This window comes from Larus michahellis, chromosome 8, assembly GCF_964199755.1.
Source record: "Larus michahellis chromosome 8, bLarMic1.1, whole genome shotgun sequence".
NCBI lineage: Eukaryota > Metazoa > Chordata > Aves > Charadriiformes > Laridae > Larus > Larus michahellis.
Window position 1 is genome coordinate 6,777,283 of NC_133903.1, and position 16,603 is coordinate 6,793,885.

At 47.6% G+C, this 16,603-nt stretch overlaps 1 protein-coding gene across 10 annotated transcripts in view; it reads left to right on the forward strand.

The window, feature by feature from the left end:
• The window catches only part of LMF1 (lipase maturation factor 1), a 214,112-nt gene that overhangs the window by 171,546 nt on the left and 25,963 nt on the right, over positions 1-16,603 (forward strand). For all 10 annotated transcript variants that reach the window (XM_074599073.1, XM_074599072.1, XM_074599079.1 and 7 more), the window contains one exon: positions 13,877-14,060. In XM_074599073.1, coding sequence (XP_074455174.1) covers positions 13,877-14,060 — 184 coding nt within the window. The remainder of the gene's footprint in view (positions 1-13,876; positions 14,061-16,603) is intronic.

A 16,603-nucleotide genomic window follows, 5' to 3' on the forward strand; every position in this document is an offset into this window, starting at 1 on the left:
GAATGGTTTAGGTTGGAAGGGACCTTAAAGATCATCCAGTTCCAACCCCATGCCACGGGCAGGGACACCTCCCACTAGACCGTGTTGCTCAAGATGAGCCATGTGCACCACGGCTCACCAAAGGCATCTTCAGTGTGTCTCACAGGCTGTGGGCAAGATGTCCAGCGGGCTCCTACCGAATGTTGCGTTACAAATAACAACCACCCGAGGTGATTTCGCAGGGACGACGCACCAGCCAGAGGTCCAGCTGGGTGAACAGCACAGGGCCAGGCCACCGCCACCCCTCGGCAGCCCCGCGGTTTCCCCCAGGGACGGCCTGTGCCGCGGGTGTGCTCCTGAGGCGCCGCAGCCCACAGCACCGCAGGGATTTGTCTCCATCCACTTCCAGAAGCGCATCCAGCCAACAGCGCGAGCGGCCCGTGTAACTGTTTAGGTTTTTGACAGTTTTATAACCTTAAATTTGCACCTTATGGAAAACTATGACAGTTAATGATTAACTGCCATGTTGGAATTTTTCTTATGATGTCTTAATATCCGAGTATGTAGCAGACCTCAGCAGAGAGGAAAAATAAAAACCTGCAGCAAAATGCTCCCAGAACAGCTTGACTAGGCAAGTATTGCCCAGTCCAGCTACTGCTGTCCAAAAGACAAGGTTATATTTAGGAATGTTTTTTTAAAGCTGTAATGCTATTTACTAGGTGTCTAGCTCAAATTGGAAACCGGCTTGAAAGGAAGCTGTGAAACCATTTTTCACGGGTGAGTTCTTCAATCCCTTTTCAGTAGAAAGTTGGTTTTGATATTATAAACGAGCTGCTGGTTGTTAACCAAAACAGGCAAGGGCTCCTCATTGAAGGAGGACTCTCAGACCTTACTGCCGTGCTAACTAGATAAGAAAAACGGTTTATTATTTTTTACGGTCAGGTAGCTGCTTTAGCTTCTTTTGCCGTTGATCTGCCTTATCTTGTGTCTGACCATCTGCACTGGTGACAGACCTGGCCTCGTGGCTGCTCCACGTTGATGTGCCGCCCAGCACACGCGTCTGCCCCAGTCACAGGGGCTGTGATCTGGGGACAGTCCGCAGTTTGGGGCTGTGCACGGGGAAAGGGCGGGTGCTCAAGGAGTCCGTAGCCTGACACTGCTGCTGTTACTGCAAGAAGAAAATATCAGGCACAGGATGGGGCACAGGGACTTTTTACAAGGGCATGTAGCAATAGGACGAGGGGTGATGGCTTCAAACTGGAAGAGGGTAGATTTAGAATAGAAATTAGAAAGACATTTTTCACTACGAGGGTGGTGAGACTCTGGCCCAGGTTGCCCATAGAAGGTGTGGCTGCCCCATCCCTGGAGGTGTTCAAGGCCAGGCTGGACGGGGCTTGGAGCAACCTGGTCTGGTGGGAGGTGTCCCTGCCCAGGGCAGGGGGGTTGGAACTAGATGAACTTTAAGGTCCCTTCGAACCTAAACCATTCTATGATGGCAATTCCACTTGTGAGTCACTTTCTGTAAGCTCAGATTTGATGGTGTCCCACAAACCAGAATGATGGTCTTGAAGCATCCCGGATGGGAACAGGGTTCCCAGGGAAGGTGCTCATAGCTGGGTCTGGCCCATGTAATATTTTGATGAATCCACAAATCCTGATTGGAAAAAATCCTTTCCAACCTGCTCTCCACATGGGGGAGACAAATGGAGGGCAGAGCGTGACATCCCTCCGGAGCGTGTGGCGTGGGGCTCTTTCCAACATAACCCGTCTGGAGATACCACTGAAGCAGAGCACTTCTGCTGGACTTCAACTCCACATTTGCTATAAAAGTATTTTTAATGAGCGAGATGGAGCTGGTTAGTGAAACGCTTGGGCCGTTAATAGATGTAGAAATTTTTTAACGTGCTGTTTGACTTTATTGATGAAATGAGCTAATCGGAACGAGCGCTGCTCTCGCGTGAGTGAAGAAACCCAGACGTGCTCTGGGGGAGCAGTGCTCTGGTTTTCCACAGTGCTCTTGTCCTGTGGATGGATCCTAAGGCGTTTTGCAAACAGCATGTTTGGAGCTCCGTGCCGGCAGTGGGATGTCACCGTTCCTCGGCTTTGTGCTGGAGGGAGCAGCTGCCAGGGCTGCAGCGTCCTGCAGGGATGCCGGGAATGGCCATGGTGGCCTGGTTGTAACAACCTGACTTGGAGTTTGGGTTGAGATCTTCTGCATCCTGCTTCTCCTGCCTTCATAGAAAATTCCATGGTCTCTTTTAATGACCATGAGTAATCAGGAACTTGGTTTTATGTCCTGTTTCAAAGTCCACACAAGGCCCCATAATTACATGCTAATACGTTTTTCTTGGGACTGAATCGGGGCCAGATCCTGATGTCATGCTGGTACAAACCAATGGGGTAGTTCACTCCGGTAGCTCTGCCTCTTCCTGCTCCACCTCCTCCTGACAGCAACAGTAGTTTTGGTGGTGACCTGCCAAGTCTTCTGCTGATGGTTAGTGTTTTGAGTCGGTACCTCGTGGGTATTACCCGCCTGCAGGGCTGGTTTGGGTTAGCAGCTAGAATTGTCTCTGAGTTATCTCTGTATGAGCTCAAAATTGGAGGGTCTGTAGAGAGGGCCCCCCTCGCTCTTTTGCCACCCGCTTTTCATGTGCTAACCTGTTCTCCATGGAGAAACTCTCAGTCCCAAACTTAGAGGACTTGGTCTTACCTGGACTTGCCTTCCTCCCCTTAAACAGCATCCTAGTCTAGGAGGTCTACCACTAAAGTCAACTTTTTTGGAGCAAATTGAAGTAAAATCGGGAAGAAAATATCTGAAATTGGTCCTCTAATGTAGGGTGCTGCTGTAAAGCTTGTTGAGATTTGCTGGTCCGTGAAAATGCTCTTTGGTCTCTAGTAAAAAAATAAAGAAGGTGTTGAAAGGTTTTTGCCGTTACGTGTCTTTGTGACGGCTTCCCCCTTTAGGAAGTAACTTTGCCATCAGGGATGGAAAGATGTTGATAATTCAGAGCAGAGTAGCAAAAAATTCCTTCCTTCTGTAAAATTATTCTTTCATTTTATATTGGTCCAACACTTACATAAACAGTCCTTCGGCAGTTATTTAGCCTGTAATATATTAATGTGGAACCCTGTAGCCTCTAGCAAAAGAATCAACGGATCAAGCAACACCAAGAGGTATTTTACATAACAAAGCTTCAGAGCAGAATAAAAGTGTCAAAGTCAGTAACGCGGAGACGTATCTCGGCTCTGCAGGAGCAGGACGGGGGGGTCCGGTTGTGTTTCAGACCCAAAGTGAGCATCCGATCCTAAATTCACACACAATACTTTGGTAATCGAGTTAAATGTATAAATTTCCTGGAATAGGAATACTTGCTACATCATCTTGGGCTACATGATAAATAAATGAAACTAAGTTGAACCCTTTTGGGGCTGGATTTGTCTCTCATCCCAGTATCCCAACCCCAGTCCTGGGTGTTTCCGAATGGGCAGCCTGCGCTGAACCACCGTCCATCCATCCGTACTTCTCCTGACCACTCGTCACTGGAGGTCACCTGGAGTGCTGACGCATGAGATTTATTTGGGCTTTTATATATATATATATATATACACACCCGTAATCACTCCACTTTCATGCTCTTGCTTCTCTTTAAATTTTTTTCCCTTGAAAATCTGGGAGTTGTGCTTATCCACAGAAATGCTCTGCAGTCAAATCCCGTAATCTGTGGGAACTACAGTAGGTGGTTCATACAGCTGCAAATTAAAAATGAGTATGGAGTGAGACGTTTATATTGCTTCACATTTAGATGAAGAACAAATGTGGGGTGTATGACGGGCAGGGAAAGGCGCTGGTTCCCTCTTGCTTTAGCACAGTTCCGATCGGAACTTTAGACCAGGTACTTAGACCGGGGATTGCAAAAGCCTTACAGTGCAATTTGTAATATGTCAAAATCTGACCCAGTTCAAGGACGAATTTTAGTCAAGATTGCTGCACGATTGCATTTGTGCTTCTATAGTTATTTTATTCCTCTCCTCAATAGTTACTTTATTCCTTGTTATTTCCATTCTGCGCCTTTATAAGTTCAGGGGAGCCACTAACTAGGCAAGTATTTATAAATATTTTAAATACTGACCTCTGCTTTTTTAGGGACAAATATGGTTCTTTTTTAACACAGTGCTTCTCAGGCAAACAAAAATCTGTATATAGCATGTGAATGATAAAAGGCTTTCAATTCTAGCTAATTCCTCTGGCTCTAAAAGAATAATTTGCATCTCTTCAGTCATGTCTGAGTGACCCCCTGCTAATGAGAGGTGCCCAGCGTCTGTGTGCAACTGTGCAAGGGGCATCTGAAGGTTTATTATTTTCTTATTTCTGTATTAAATGTGGTAATAACATGTGGGTTCTGTCCTGTCATCTTGTGGGAAGGAAATACTCAGCCTTCGCCTACGAAATCATGTTTTGGATGCCAAATTTGGGCTATTTCCTGACTCTGCGATATTCCCTGTGAGCTGGGTTGGTGCTTCCACCCCTTTTGGAAACTCAGGGCTGAGGTCTCTGAGGAGCATCCGGGTGTCCAGAGATCAGGTGTCCCCACGTCAAGTAAGGGACAGAAAAAGGGACTTTGCTTTCTCTTGCGGGCTGCGTTTTATTATGAGAATTGAGATCGCCTAATTGACTGCACGTCCAAAACTAAACCGAATCAAGTCACATTCTTCTTTCTCATCTTACTGGCACTGTCTTTGCTCCTTTTTATCCTGGTACTTCCAATACCTTTCTGAATTTCTGTGGGGTTCCCAAAACCATTTTAATCTGCTGTCTGAGACAGAGCAAGTGGACAGAGGCAATTATTTTCCTGTGTGTTTTTCTGCACTACATAGCACTGCAAAGCAGAGATTAAATCCCCATGCAAATAATGAGTCAAGAAGTTAACAAGAGATTAAATTAGTAATAGGGTAAAATTAACCGTTCTTGCTGTTGTCATTTAATGGGAATTTTTTGCCTTTGCCTACAATAACTTTTGGGAAAAACTACATATATAAGTATTTTTCAAACTGAAACCAGATGGGGGAATGATAGCCTGTTTTTCTTTGTGGGAGGCTGTATTTTCATGGTACGCAAGTAACTGGAGGCACATTAAAATCAAATTTGGCTTTTGAGGCTTTTCCTTCCTATCTCTTACAGGAAGGACCAGCTTTTGATGTTATGAGATTCAGCTTGTCCTGGGAGTAGGAGATTCTTTGGCGGTGGGGCCGCAGGTTTCACAAGAGCGGAGTTAACCGCTTAACCGAACCCAAAGCACTGTATGCCCATTCGCAGAACGCTGGTGTTTTCTTTTTAAAGATCCACCCCAGGCACAGATGGCAAAGACACTGTGGGCAATGAAGTGTCCCCAACGCAGCCGGTAGCGCTTGTGCTTTCAATCCAGTGGCACCAGCGTGCCACCATCCGCCTTTCACCCAGCCCAGCTGCTGGGTGCCCAGAGGAAAACCAGAAAGAGAACAAGCCGGCAGAGGAGTGAGGAGTGGTGCTGGGGGACTGGGCAAACAGACTGAGGTGGGTGATGACAAATCTCTCTTTCCCTTGGTGTCACACGTACCATCAGGATTTGTCCCCCTCTGCTCAAGGGCATGGCCTGGTGGGGGGTCATTTTCAAACTCCCACTTCTCTCTGGTTCCCACGGGGAACCGAGCAGCCCATAGTGCCTTTGCTCAACCGTGGGAGATAAGTCTGGTGCAGGCGTTTCTCTCAGCTGGGACCTCTGCCATTAGCCCCGCGTGGCTGTGGGGTAGCACTGTTGTCACGTGTGGGATGGAAAGAGATGGCGACGAGATGATCCTGCCGGTGCAGAATGCCACAGCTTTCCCTGGTAGCTCCAGAGAGCACGGCACACGCGTTCTTGGGTCCTGACATGGGCTCCTCCCCATAGAATCATAGAATGTGTTGGGTTGGAAGGGACCTTTAAAGGTCATCTAGTCCAAGCCCTCACATCTGCTCCTTCATAAGGATTCCTAAAATCCAGCTTAAAAGACTGATTTTCTCTTTCCTTGGTGACACACAAAGTCCATAGAGGAGCGTTCTTAAGTTCTGGAGATCCAGCAGCGGGTCCGTCAGGAGGAGGGGGTCTTTGCTGTCCCCTTTTGCTGAGCTGATGGCGGGTGGCTCTGGGGATCTGCCATGAGAAGATCCATGTGGGACCCAGGTACTGCAGTTTCGACACAGCACAGATGAACCCGGCTCTTTATTCGCCAGCTTTCACTAGCACAGAGTGAGTAAGCGGTTGTTTACTTTGTGTGCAAGGAAGGAGGTGTTTTTTTTTTTTTTTAAATTATAAATTCGGCCTGTGTTTTTTATCTTGAAGTGATTAGTGCCTTTTTTGTAACAGTCATCACTAAAAAGTCACATCTCACGTGGCTGGTGGTATAATTAATTCCAGTAACAAAGCAGGATGACCTCAGCCACAAGCAGGGGAGAGCTGGAGAGCACTTCGCTAAGTTAGATCTTTTCAAATCGTCTGAGCCTAAGGAAATCTGTCCTAGGGCTGTTAAAGAGCTGGTTGTTGAAATCCTGTCAGCATTAGTGATTATCTTTGAGAATTCGGAGAACATAGGTGAAGTAATGAAAGAACGGAGAAGAGCTAATAAAGTACCTGTCCTCTAAAGAGAGAAAAAAGGAAGAGCCAGGACGTTACAGAGCCGTTACTGGAAAAATACTGGGAAAAAATGATGAAACGAGCCATTTCTAAATACCTCCAAAAACCAAGGGGGATAACTACAGCCATCGTGGTTTTGCCAAGAGCAGACCATGTAAAAGCAGTCGTCTTTCCTTCATTGACAAAACAAGGCGCATGAATAGAGGATAAACAATATATGCTTTTACTGAGGCTTTTGAAACTGTTTCACATAAAATCTCATAAACAACCCAAGAAAACGGGGTCTGTAAGAAGTAGGAAATACTGTCTGGCGGACAAAACAGGTTGGAAAGTCTATTCAGCAGTTATCAATGGCTCACTGTCAGAGGGAAGGATTTATCAAGGGGGCTTCCCCAGGGTCTATCTGGGGATATTCAGGGTTTTCATTAATCACGTCTAATATTAGCAGACCACGCTCAGGTAGAGGGTGTTGGCGCATGTGATGAGTATTCAGAATAATCTTGGCAATGGGCTCGAGTCGGCAGGGCTGCACTGTTGCAGAAGGGGCAAAAGTCTTACTGGAATATATAAATTCTTTGTGCTCTGAGTGTGTAAATCCTTCCCGCTTTCTGCCGCTGGTAAGGCTAGAGCTGGAAGCTGTGGCTCAGTTTTGGGCATTCCCTTCAGGAAAGATGTGTCCCAGCTGGGGAAAATCCAGAGGACAATGAGAATAAGCAGAAATTTAGAGACTGGATTCATAAGGCAGGGCTGGACCAGCTGGGATCGTGTAATCCGAACGAGAATATTACTGGGAGGGAAGAGGCAGTGGAGAAAGGGCAGTTTTTACCTATATGAGAGGCTATTGCAGATAGAAGAGAACAGTCGTTGATGCCAGTGAGAGAAAAGGGGTCGTGGAATTAAATATTGTCAAGGAAGAGTCAGGCTAGATTAGGAATAATTTAAAGATAGTCGGAGATAGATAGATAAAAGGTCAGAGACCTGGCTCCATCACTCGACAAGGCTTCTAGGAAGAGTTGAGAGAAACACACAACGGTGCAGGCAGAGACAACTCCCCGGCAGGAAAGACCGGACAGCTTCTTGAGGTCTCTTCCAGCCCTCTGTTCCTATGTTTTTCTCTTTAAATAAATCATAGTTCTTCCGGGCACCCCAATTTTGCCCCTTTGTGCCCATACCTTAATATCAGACAGCTCCAGTGCTGCGTGGTGACCGTGTCCCCGTGCTCGGAGCCTGCAAGCTCCAGCCAGCCCTCGACCGTGTTTAAGAGTTTACAGCCTGTTGTTGTTCCTTCTGGACAAATATACAGTCTGCTACACAGAATATGAGCTTCTCCTGCCTACTGTATTTTTATAACAATCTGTGATTTAAAAAAACAAAAACCAGCCAAACAAAGAAGTCTAACCTGTAAAAAAGTTATGGGTGTAGGTGCCCATTTTCTGACAGAGGGGTTTGGTAACAGTGCAGGGGACAGAAATGTAAGGAATAATTGTTTTTGGGCCTAGAACCAGGAAAACTACTTTTCCAAATTAATCCAGTGAGAGCCATGAATCCACAGTATTTCATATCACACTTCATAAAACTCCAGTCATAATCCATAAAACTGACATTATTAGATTAAAAACCTCAGTTCCTCCTATAAGGAGCTCGCTCATTAGACATGCTGTAGTTTTATAACCTTAAAGTTCCTACCCAATTACCATGATTAATACTGTGCTTTAATAAAAAATTTTTAAAAATCACCACAGGGGTTGGTACCATCTGTTTGTTATAATTGTGCATTTAAATATCGTCCAGCAAGAGAAAGACACTCGGTAAACACAAGTCAAGCCCGAGGTAGGGAGGGCACAGCCCATCCACCGCAGCAGAGGTGCGGAGGGTGGAGACATGGAGATGCGGTTGGGTTGCGGTCGTGGTAGGAGCTCAGAAGGGCCAAGCCTGGCACGGTACAAAGGCCGGAATTCCTGTGACATGTGTGCAACAAACTCTCCTGCTCCATGCAGCCGATGGGGAAGGAGCAGCGATGCTCCCTGTGCTCTGCCAGACCAGCAGCACCGGCTCCTGGAGGGGTTTCATGTCCGTGCCCCAAAATGTGGGTGCGGAGGGGGTCCAGCACCCACACACCTGCTTTGAACGTGGGTGAAATAAGACTTGGGGAAGTTTGGTGGCTTAACCCAAATCGCCAGCATCAGGCGTGCAGCCCCTTCAGTTCCCGGGGCAGGAGGTGAGCACAGGGTGATCAGAGATCTCTGCTCTCACTGCCCCGAGAAATTAATGATAAATTAAACTTCCTGCCGGGAACCAGCGCGGCTCTGCTTTGCCAGGGCAGGGAGAGCAGGACACACAGGTTTAGGAAGGTTCAGGTAGAAAAGGAAGGATTTGGGTAAATGTGCGCTGCTGCCGAGGCAAATACTAGTTTGAATGGCAAAGGATCCACCGACCCGGGGGATGCTGCGCTGGCAGGAGCGGTGCTGCAGAAGGCACCGGTTGCTCGACGGACCAAGCGTCACCCTCAGCGCTGATGGATCAAATCACGTACACCTCGTGCTAAAACAGCCACGAAACGGTTTGCTGGGACAGCCACCCATCGGCATGTTTGAGAAATTAGCTGTTTTCCCGTTAATCGACTTTGAAGCAGGAGTTCCTTTGAGGTTTGCTTTCGCAAAGCCGAAGGGGTTCGCAGTGCTCAGCCCCCCTGGGGCTGGGTATAAAGTTAACCCCTGTTTGAATCGGCCGCGGGTGCCTGTCACAGCAGCTGGCGCGAGCGTCGGGACTCGGTCAGAAGAACTGAAGTTAAAAACGTGTCAGGTTCGTGATTCCACCCACAGAGCAGAAAACGCCAAAACTTGTATTATTTTTGAATCCCCTGGTTTTTAAGGGCTGGTGGAAATAAGATATCTTGCTTCTGACTTCCAAGCAATAAAGAGAGGTGAATCACTACTTTAAAAAAAAAAAAAAACAACCCTCCCATGGACCACCCAGTCGCTCCGTACAAAGCTGTAAAACGAGCCTCGGCAGAAGTGGCAAAGCGCAGAACTATTTTCTTAATATTACTGCAATCGCACGGGGCAAATCACATCAGAAAAGGATCAGAGTTTCCTAACGAAGTAGCTAAGTGAGAAGTGCGTTAGTGAATACAGGCTGATTAATATGCATTGAACTAAATCACGTTCGGGTCAAAGGGGGAGCACCAAACCTGGAGTACAACATGTTCTGTTCAAGGACCTAACATGTGTATGTAATTCACATTTAAATACTTTTTTCCCCTCATAATTCTGGGTAATTATCCAACTCAGGATAAATAAGTAATTACTTTTCTAACTAAATAATAGTTAGGACTTTGGTTACTTACTGTAATTGGTCAGATCTCTCTCTTTTTTTTAAGATTACGTGACTCTGTTACTGAAGACTCCTTGCTGGGGTTTTGAAAATTGTAACTTGCAAATCACCGTTTTTAAAAAAATGGTGCCAATCGTATAAAATACGGAGTGACATGTTTTTAGCATTAATATGTTGCTAGTTTTAATGAGAAAACATCCATCTTTTTAACAGAAAAAGTCCTCAGACCGAAATTGGGCATGTGTTCTTGATGTTTGCGTTGCGGAATAGTATTTTGGGAGACCACCTCTTATTTTCGAGCGGGAGGGCAAGCACCACAGTGAGCCTGTTTCAGGGAAGGAGGGGGCACGCTGGATGGGGCCCTCCGGGATAAACCATAGGGACCAGCGTTTGGGCAGACAGGTATTTTGGAGGGGCCTTGTAATTAAAACATTGGATTTGTAACTGGGATATTTGGGTCCCGTTTCAGGTTCCGCTGCAAGACTCCGTATGTGATCCTGAGTGAATTTCTTTAAGGCGATATCCCTGGAGAGCGTTGCTGAAATAAGAATTAGGTGCCAAAATTCTTCCTCTCTCTGCCTGTAACACAGCTGTAATACATCCTAATTTTGATCTAACTTTATCCGGTATGTTTAGATTTAGGTTTTTTTCAGGACAGGAACTGTCTTCTTACCATCTGTTTTGGCAAGTCCAAGCCAAACAGGTCCATGTTGCAATTGGAGCCTCCTCGTGTTACGTGAGTATAACAGAATCCGAACAACAACCCCCCGGGTAATGTCCAGAAGCCCTTGAAAACAAATGAAGTGTGCTGCTTGTGATGGTGGTGGTCTCATTTCCTTGTTCCCACCCATAAGGTTGGCACTGCCATGGAGACCTTACTCTTGAACAAGCCCCAGCAGAGGTCGGTAGCCTCTGAGTGAGGTCAAGAGACACCTATCTAAAAGCCATGGGCAACTTGAAGAAATATGTAAAAAGTACATTACAGTGTTCCTAGATACGAGGACTTAGCCAAAGACCTGCTCTGTTACGTGGTCTGTCTTGTGCTGTAGGAAGTTTTACCATCATAGCGGTACGTGATACGTTACACGGTGGGGTTGATATCTGCCGGTACTTGTCTGAGCTTTCATCATCCTGGCCAGAGGAGGAGAACCTGCGAGGTTCACTAAGATTTCCTCTTCACTTGAGATGTAGCTTTTTGGTGTTCGTTGTGGAGTTTTTGTATATGTTGGAGAAGGCAGACACAAAGGTGTGCTTTGCCGTGGGAGTGGGAAGTTTGTGATGGTCTCCAGCTCCCAAGGAGTCGTCTTCTGTTTGACTTGCGTCAGCTCTTGAAGGCAGCTGGTTTTCCTCCAGAGACCCTCTGTCTTCGGGTGCAACATGGGCTGGAGGAGCAATGGGGAACTTCAGCTGTGCCTCTTGGGTCTGTGGTCAGTCCTTCAGCTTCTGCATCTCCTCAGGGTTTCTGCAAGCTTCATCACTTGTTCACTGAAAGGAGGAGACCAGTGGGGGGCCAGTGACGGGACTGAGGTTAATTTGGCAGGAGTGCGGTCCACACTCCAGCTCCTCCATCTGTGGTGGGATGCTGGGGGTGTTGTTGGTTTGTGTGTTTGCTCTTGCAAGTCTTCCTTGGGCATGTGCGCTAAAAACTGTGAGTAAACAGTTCACGGGAGGATAAAGTTCAGCTCTGTGAATGGAGGAGTGTTCTTTAAAATAGTAGTGCCAATCAGAGTTACAGCTTTCAGCCCAGCTGGAAGGTGGGGGAAGTTCTCTTTAGCTAGTCTGAAGACTGAAAAATAAATGACTTTGTTACGTCAGGGTATTATTTTTCAACTTGTAATACATTAAATCAGATTTATAACCTTCATTTTTTATGGATAAGACGGTGAGACTACTTTCTTTTCTTCCCCTTTCTCCTCTTTTGTTTTAACGTGTCTGAGGATCAGCTGGTTCATTAGGGCTAAACCCTAAGTAATGTGACTAATGGGACAAGAATCCAAATCAACCTCAAAACTCAAATAGTCCCAAACAGGCATCACCTGCTTTTCTCTTCCTCTCTTTGTGTGCGTGGATTCCCATATATTGTTTTACGCCAACGCGCTAAATCGCTCCTAACATGTTCCTTTGTGACCGCTGCGATGGCTGGGCAGCCCCGGGGAAACCCAGATGTGTCTTCACGGCCACCACCCTGGGCTTGGCTTGGTTTGACACGTTGTTTTGCTGGCACTGGAGCAAGTTCCCAACGTCCGATCTGCATCTGGTGCAAGTCCCGGTGTCAGCAAGGTTGAGCTGGCAGCAGTCCCGCCTCGGATGAAACATGGAGCAATTAAATGCTTTGTCTGCTTTCAGTTAAAATCCACGTTGTGTATGAGAGCAAAGCAATGAACTTTTGAGCCCACCAGTTCTCAGCATCCTTGGTGGTGTCAGTGCAGCCCGGGCTCCTGCCTTCCAAAGGTTAACGGGCAGATGGGATGAAGTTGGGTTGTGCGACACATGGGATGACACACCATGGGTTAGGAGCAGAGACATCTGTGTGATGTTGGGAGCTATGTATTTGGAAGTGGCTTATGTGTAGGGGACTTGTGTGCGCGGGCTGGCAAGCACTAACGTGACATCCCGGCAGAGAAGATAAATGCGGCATTAAAACACAGTGGGAGGGGTAGTTCTGGTTGAGCATGAGAAATGGCAGCATCGCTGTACGAGTTCCTGGTGAGACCCCTCTGATACCCTCCTTATGGCCCTTGTCAGCACCCAGAAAGATGGATTGAGCCTTGCTGGGGTTGAGGGCATGGCCGCCGGGATAAGCAGGCAGGGAAGTCCTCTGGGAGAGGAGACCAGAGCGGTTTGGCTTGCTGGAAAGTATAAAGGAGGAGAAGGGATGTAACTGTACAAATAAAATGGGGGGGGGGGGGATGTCTATGAACAAGTAAAATACTGGCATAGAAAAAAAAGAATAAGCATGGGCTGGGCTTTAATAAATTTAACCTGGAAAAGTAGAAACTAAAACCAGTGCTTGTGAGGACGCAGAAATTGCTCTGTGTGTTCAGGTTTGTGTGAAGCTCTAATGAAAAGCCCTGGGCAGGGGTTTGGCGTGAACCTTGAGCAGGGGTGTACCTGCACCATCCCCATGGCTGACGTACGAACACAGCGAGGAGGTGATGTCTTACAGCTGCAAAGCGAAGCCACGTGCTGTGAAGAAGTGACCCAGGTTCTTCATGAGCCTTCATGACCAAGGCTAACGGGGCCGTGCCCAGACACAGCTGCCTGATGCTCATTAGGACTTGCTGGAGAACTGCAAGAAAGTTCTTCGTATTTTTCAAGTCACCAGAAGAGCAAGACAAAAAATAACACGTGCCTAAAGAAAGCTTTTTCCAATGCGTGCAAATATTTACGGAGGCTTCTCCGAAGGCTTGCAGTTTTTTCCACTTTCTCTGCCTTACACATGCAAGGCGTTCTCCTAAACAGCCAATAAAAGCCAAAATTAAAAAAAAGCCTCTTAAAAAACCGCACACTTCTATATGTAATGCTGCTCTTTAATTAGAAGGTCCAATATTTCCTCCTGAAGGGTTTCAGGAATGCGGCTGTCACAGATACATCGGCATAAGCAGGAAGCAGACGGTTCCCCTGGGGCCAGACCGTTGCGCCGACACCGGGAGCACTATGGAAATCAAGTCACACTATACCCTGCCTGATCTTTCTCCTGCTGAAAGCAAGGGCAGAGCTCGCGTTGCAAGCCAGTGGGGTACATTTGGGCTGTAGCCTGGGCAGGGAGGGAGAGGTTTGCCATGGCTCTTGCAATCGTGGAAAATCAGCAAAGTACATGCTCGGGTGCTAAAATCCACCCGGCATTTCCTTCACTGAGCTTTTCTGATGTAATTTAAGCAGATGCAACACCTTCTGCTGCCATCTTTCCTGTTCAGGTGCTTCTGATCATAAGTGGAAACCTGAGTTTCCTCAACTGGCTGACCATCGTGCCCAGCATCGCCTGCTTCGACGACAGCAGCCTGGGGTTCCTCTTCAGCTCCAGGCGAGGAGGGGTGAAAGAGCTGGTGGCGCAGATGCGGCTCAAAGAGGCAGCCGGGGAGCAGCTTCCCCCACGATACGGTGAGTTATTCCCAGAGCAGGGAAAAAATTACACAGAGGTGTGTTTGGTGTGGCACGGTGGCCCTGTGACCCATCTGTCCTCTTGCCCTCCATGCCCACGGGCTGCTGCAGGCTGCTTCTCTGGTTAAAGAACTGGACGTGAGGCCAGACTCCAGAAAGAATGAAATTCGTTGTTGATCCATTGTGGGTCCAACAGCTCTTTAGCTAACTGGGAAAGAAACCTGGCAGCTGGCAAAGCGGCCGTTCCCCGTTCGTGTCCTGCGTGGAGAACATGAGAGGAGCAGATGCTCGTGGCTACCGCTGGCAGCGTGGGCACTGCCACGGCAGGGAATGAGTTCCCCAAAGCAGGGAGGAGGTGAACTCATGTTCATACCATGAATATGGAAGAGCAGATACAAGGGTGTTTGTAAGTGGAGAAAAGGAATCACCGCGGCTGATGTTTCCTTCTGAAGGGAGTTTTCAAGCAGCCCCATTCCAGAAGATCGCCTGCACAAACAACGCTGCGATATTTTTCATGGGGCTGCATAACAGATGTAGAGTTGTGTTTGTAGCATTTTTATAAACCGCATATAAGCAACAAATTGCCTATAATATCAGCAACAATCACACATGCTCTTTTTTAAATATACTGAACATCTGTCAGAAGAATGAAAAATGTCAACAAGATACAGCATCTGTCTCTAGTCCTTTCTCATCCACCAAGAAACAGCTTATTAACCAGAAGCGTTAATTCCAGAAAGGCTCATGCTGTTTCGTTAATGCACTTTCTATGTCTCCTATCTTACGTATTTTGCTGGAAGAAATCTTTAACAGCTTTTCCTGCCCGGTAGCTTTGCTTTAGAGGCTGTGAGAGCCTAGAGCTTTCCTACCAACTGTATTTTTGTATCCAGTCCCAAACAACGCTCAGGTGGTTTGGTTTCTGGAGGAGAAGCCAAAGGGCGCCTCTTTGCTGTGGCACTTGGTGAGTCACTGCGAGGGGGAGGTAGGTCCCATTTTTGAGGAACTTGCTCCTTTTCTGTGATGTTCTCCAGAAAACCTTACTGAGCCAGGGTGCCCAAGCAAGAAGAGCCATCCATACTTAGCACCACTCTGGAGTGTAGATGTGTCCCTGTTCTGGGCTTTTAAAAAGGTCTAATCTGTAAGTAAAGGGTAGGGTTATCTGTAATATTCCGGGCAAATTTCGATTTCTGCGTATTCTTTCTGCTGACAAAGCAGAGGCTGTGGATCTGGTGCTGATGGGCTGTGTGGCAAGAGGTTTACCTCACCCCCGGGTCACCGGAGCAGAAGACAGGAGGGTAACCAGCCGTGCCCCACTCATGACCCGATTTTACACGGCTCTGGCCACATCCTTGAAGTGTGTGTGTGTAATTCCTACGGAGATCTCAAATTCCCATTGCTAGTGCTCAGCTCCTGCCTGCTTGATCCAGATCCCCTTGGCTCCTGTCCCATGCTCCTTCCCCAAGGCTTGCTCCATCCTTGCCGTGTTGTGGGTTCTTTCCCCCATATCAAACCCTTTTTCTCCGTGACTGAGTAGCTGTGACCCCAAGGGCATGATGACGATCACCACCTGCTGAAGGACGAGCAGTCCGTGCATGGCCATAAAGTGTGACCTGAGGAGCTGCTGATGCTGCCCACGTGGCGGAGGGCTCTGTCTCCGTACCTGCGCTTTAATTACAGGCTAAAAAGTTTAGCCCATCTAAAAGACAAAAGAATGCCTGACAGACTCATACTGCTCTCGCAGCAGCACAGGGGATGGGGGGAGGCATCTCGGCGAGCTCCTTCCCAAATCAAATGATTCTCCAGAAATGTTCTCAGACTAAACAATTATTAATAGCTTCTGAGAGAGGTTCAAATAAACATCCCTCTCCTGCAGAGATAAGGGGAAAGCTACGTGCAATTGCTTTGAATCTGATCCTTTGGCTGTTAATGTTAAACAAATTCAAAACGGCCATAAGGGTAGGAACCCCTCAGAGGTCAGGTCTGCTTATTTGTCTGATTGCAGTAGGTGTCTCCTTAGACTGAAACCCAGCACAGCCCTGGGCTGCTCCTGCAAACCGAATGCCAAAGCGCTGGTGAAGCAACCCACGTCTCGTACGCAAACGACAAGCAATAGGGATTTGCAAAAGGAAAAGGAGGTTTGAATGGAGCTAGTGAGCGAGACGGGGGGGGGGGGGAAATGCAAGAAATAAGTCGGGGTGGTGAGAGCCTGGGGCGGCGGGGAGGAGGCAGGAGCGGAGCCCCGGGGGGCTGGAGACGCTCCACGCACAGCTTACAAACCAGGAGGGCAATTTTGAGCAAGGTGCAAGTGCCAGCTGTGTTTTTTCCCCCTGTATTAAAGCAATGATTAATCTTACATTTTAGACATTTTTCTTTTTAGCCCTTTCTCAGACTATTTAGAGAAAGGCAGATCTCTGGATTGATAGCGTATGGCCCTCGGCAAGGTCGGGTTGATTACGGCGGAGCATTTGTCAGCCCCAGACGAGAGCTGAGAGCAGCTGTGAGCACCCAGGCAGGGTCCCGGCTGCCGGGGGGGCAGTCGGGCA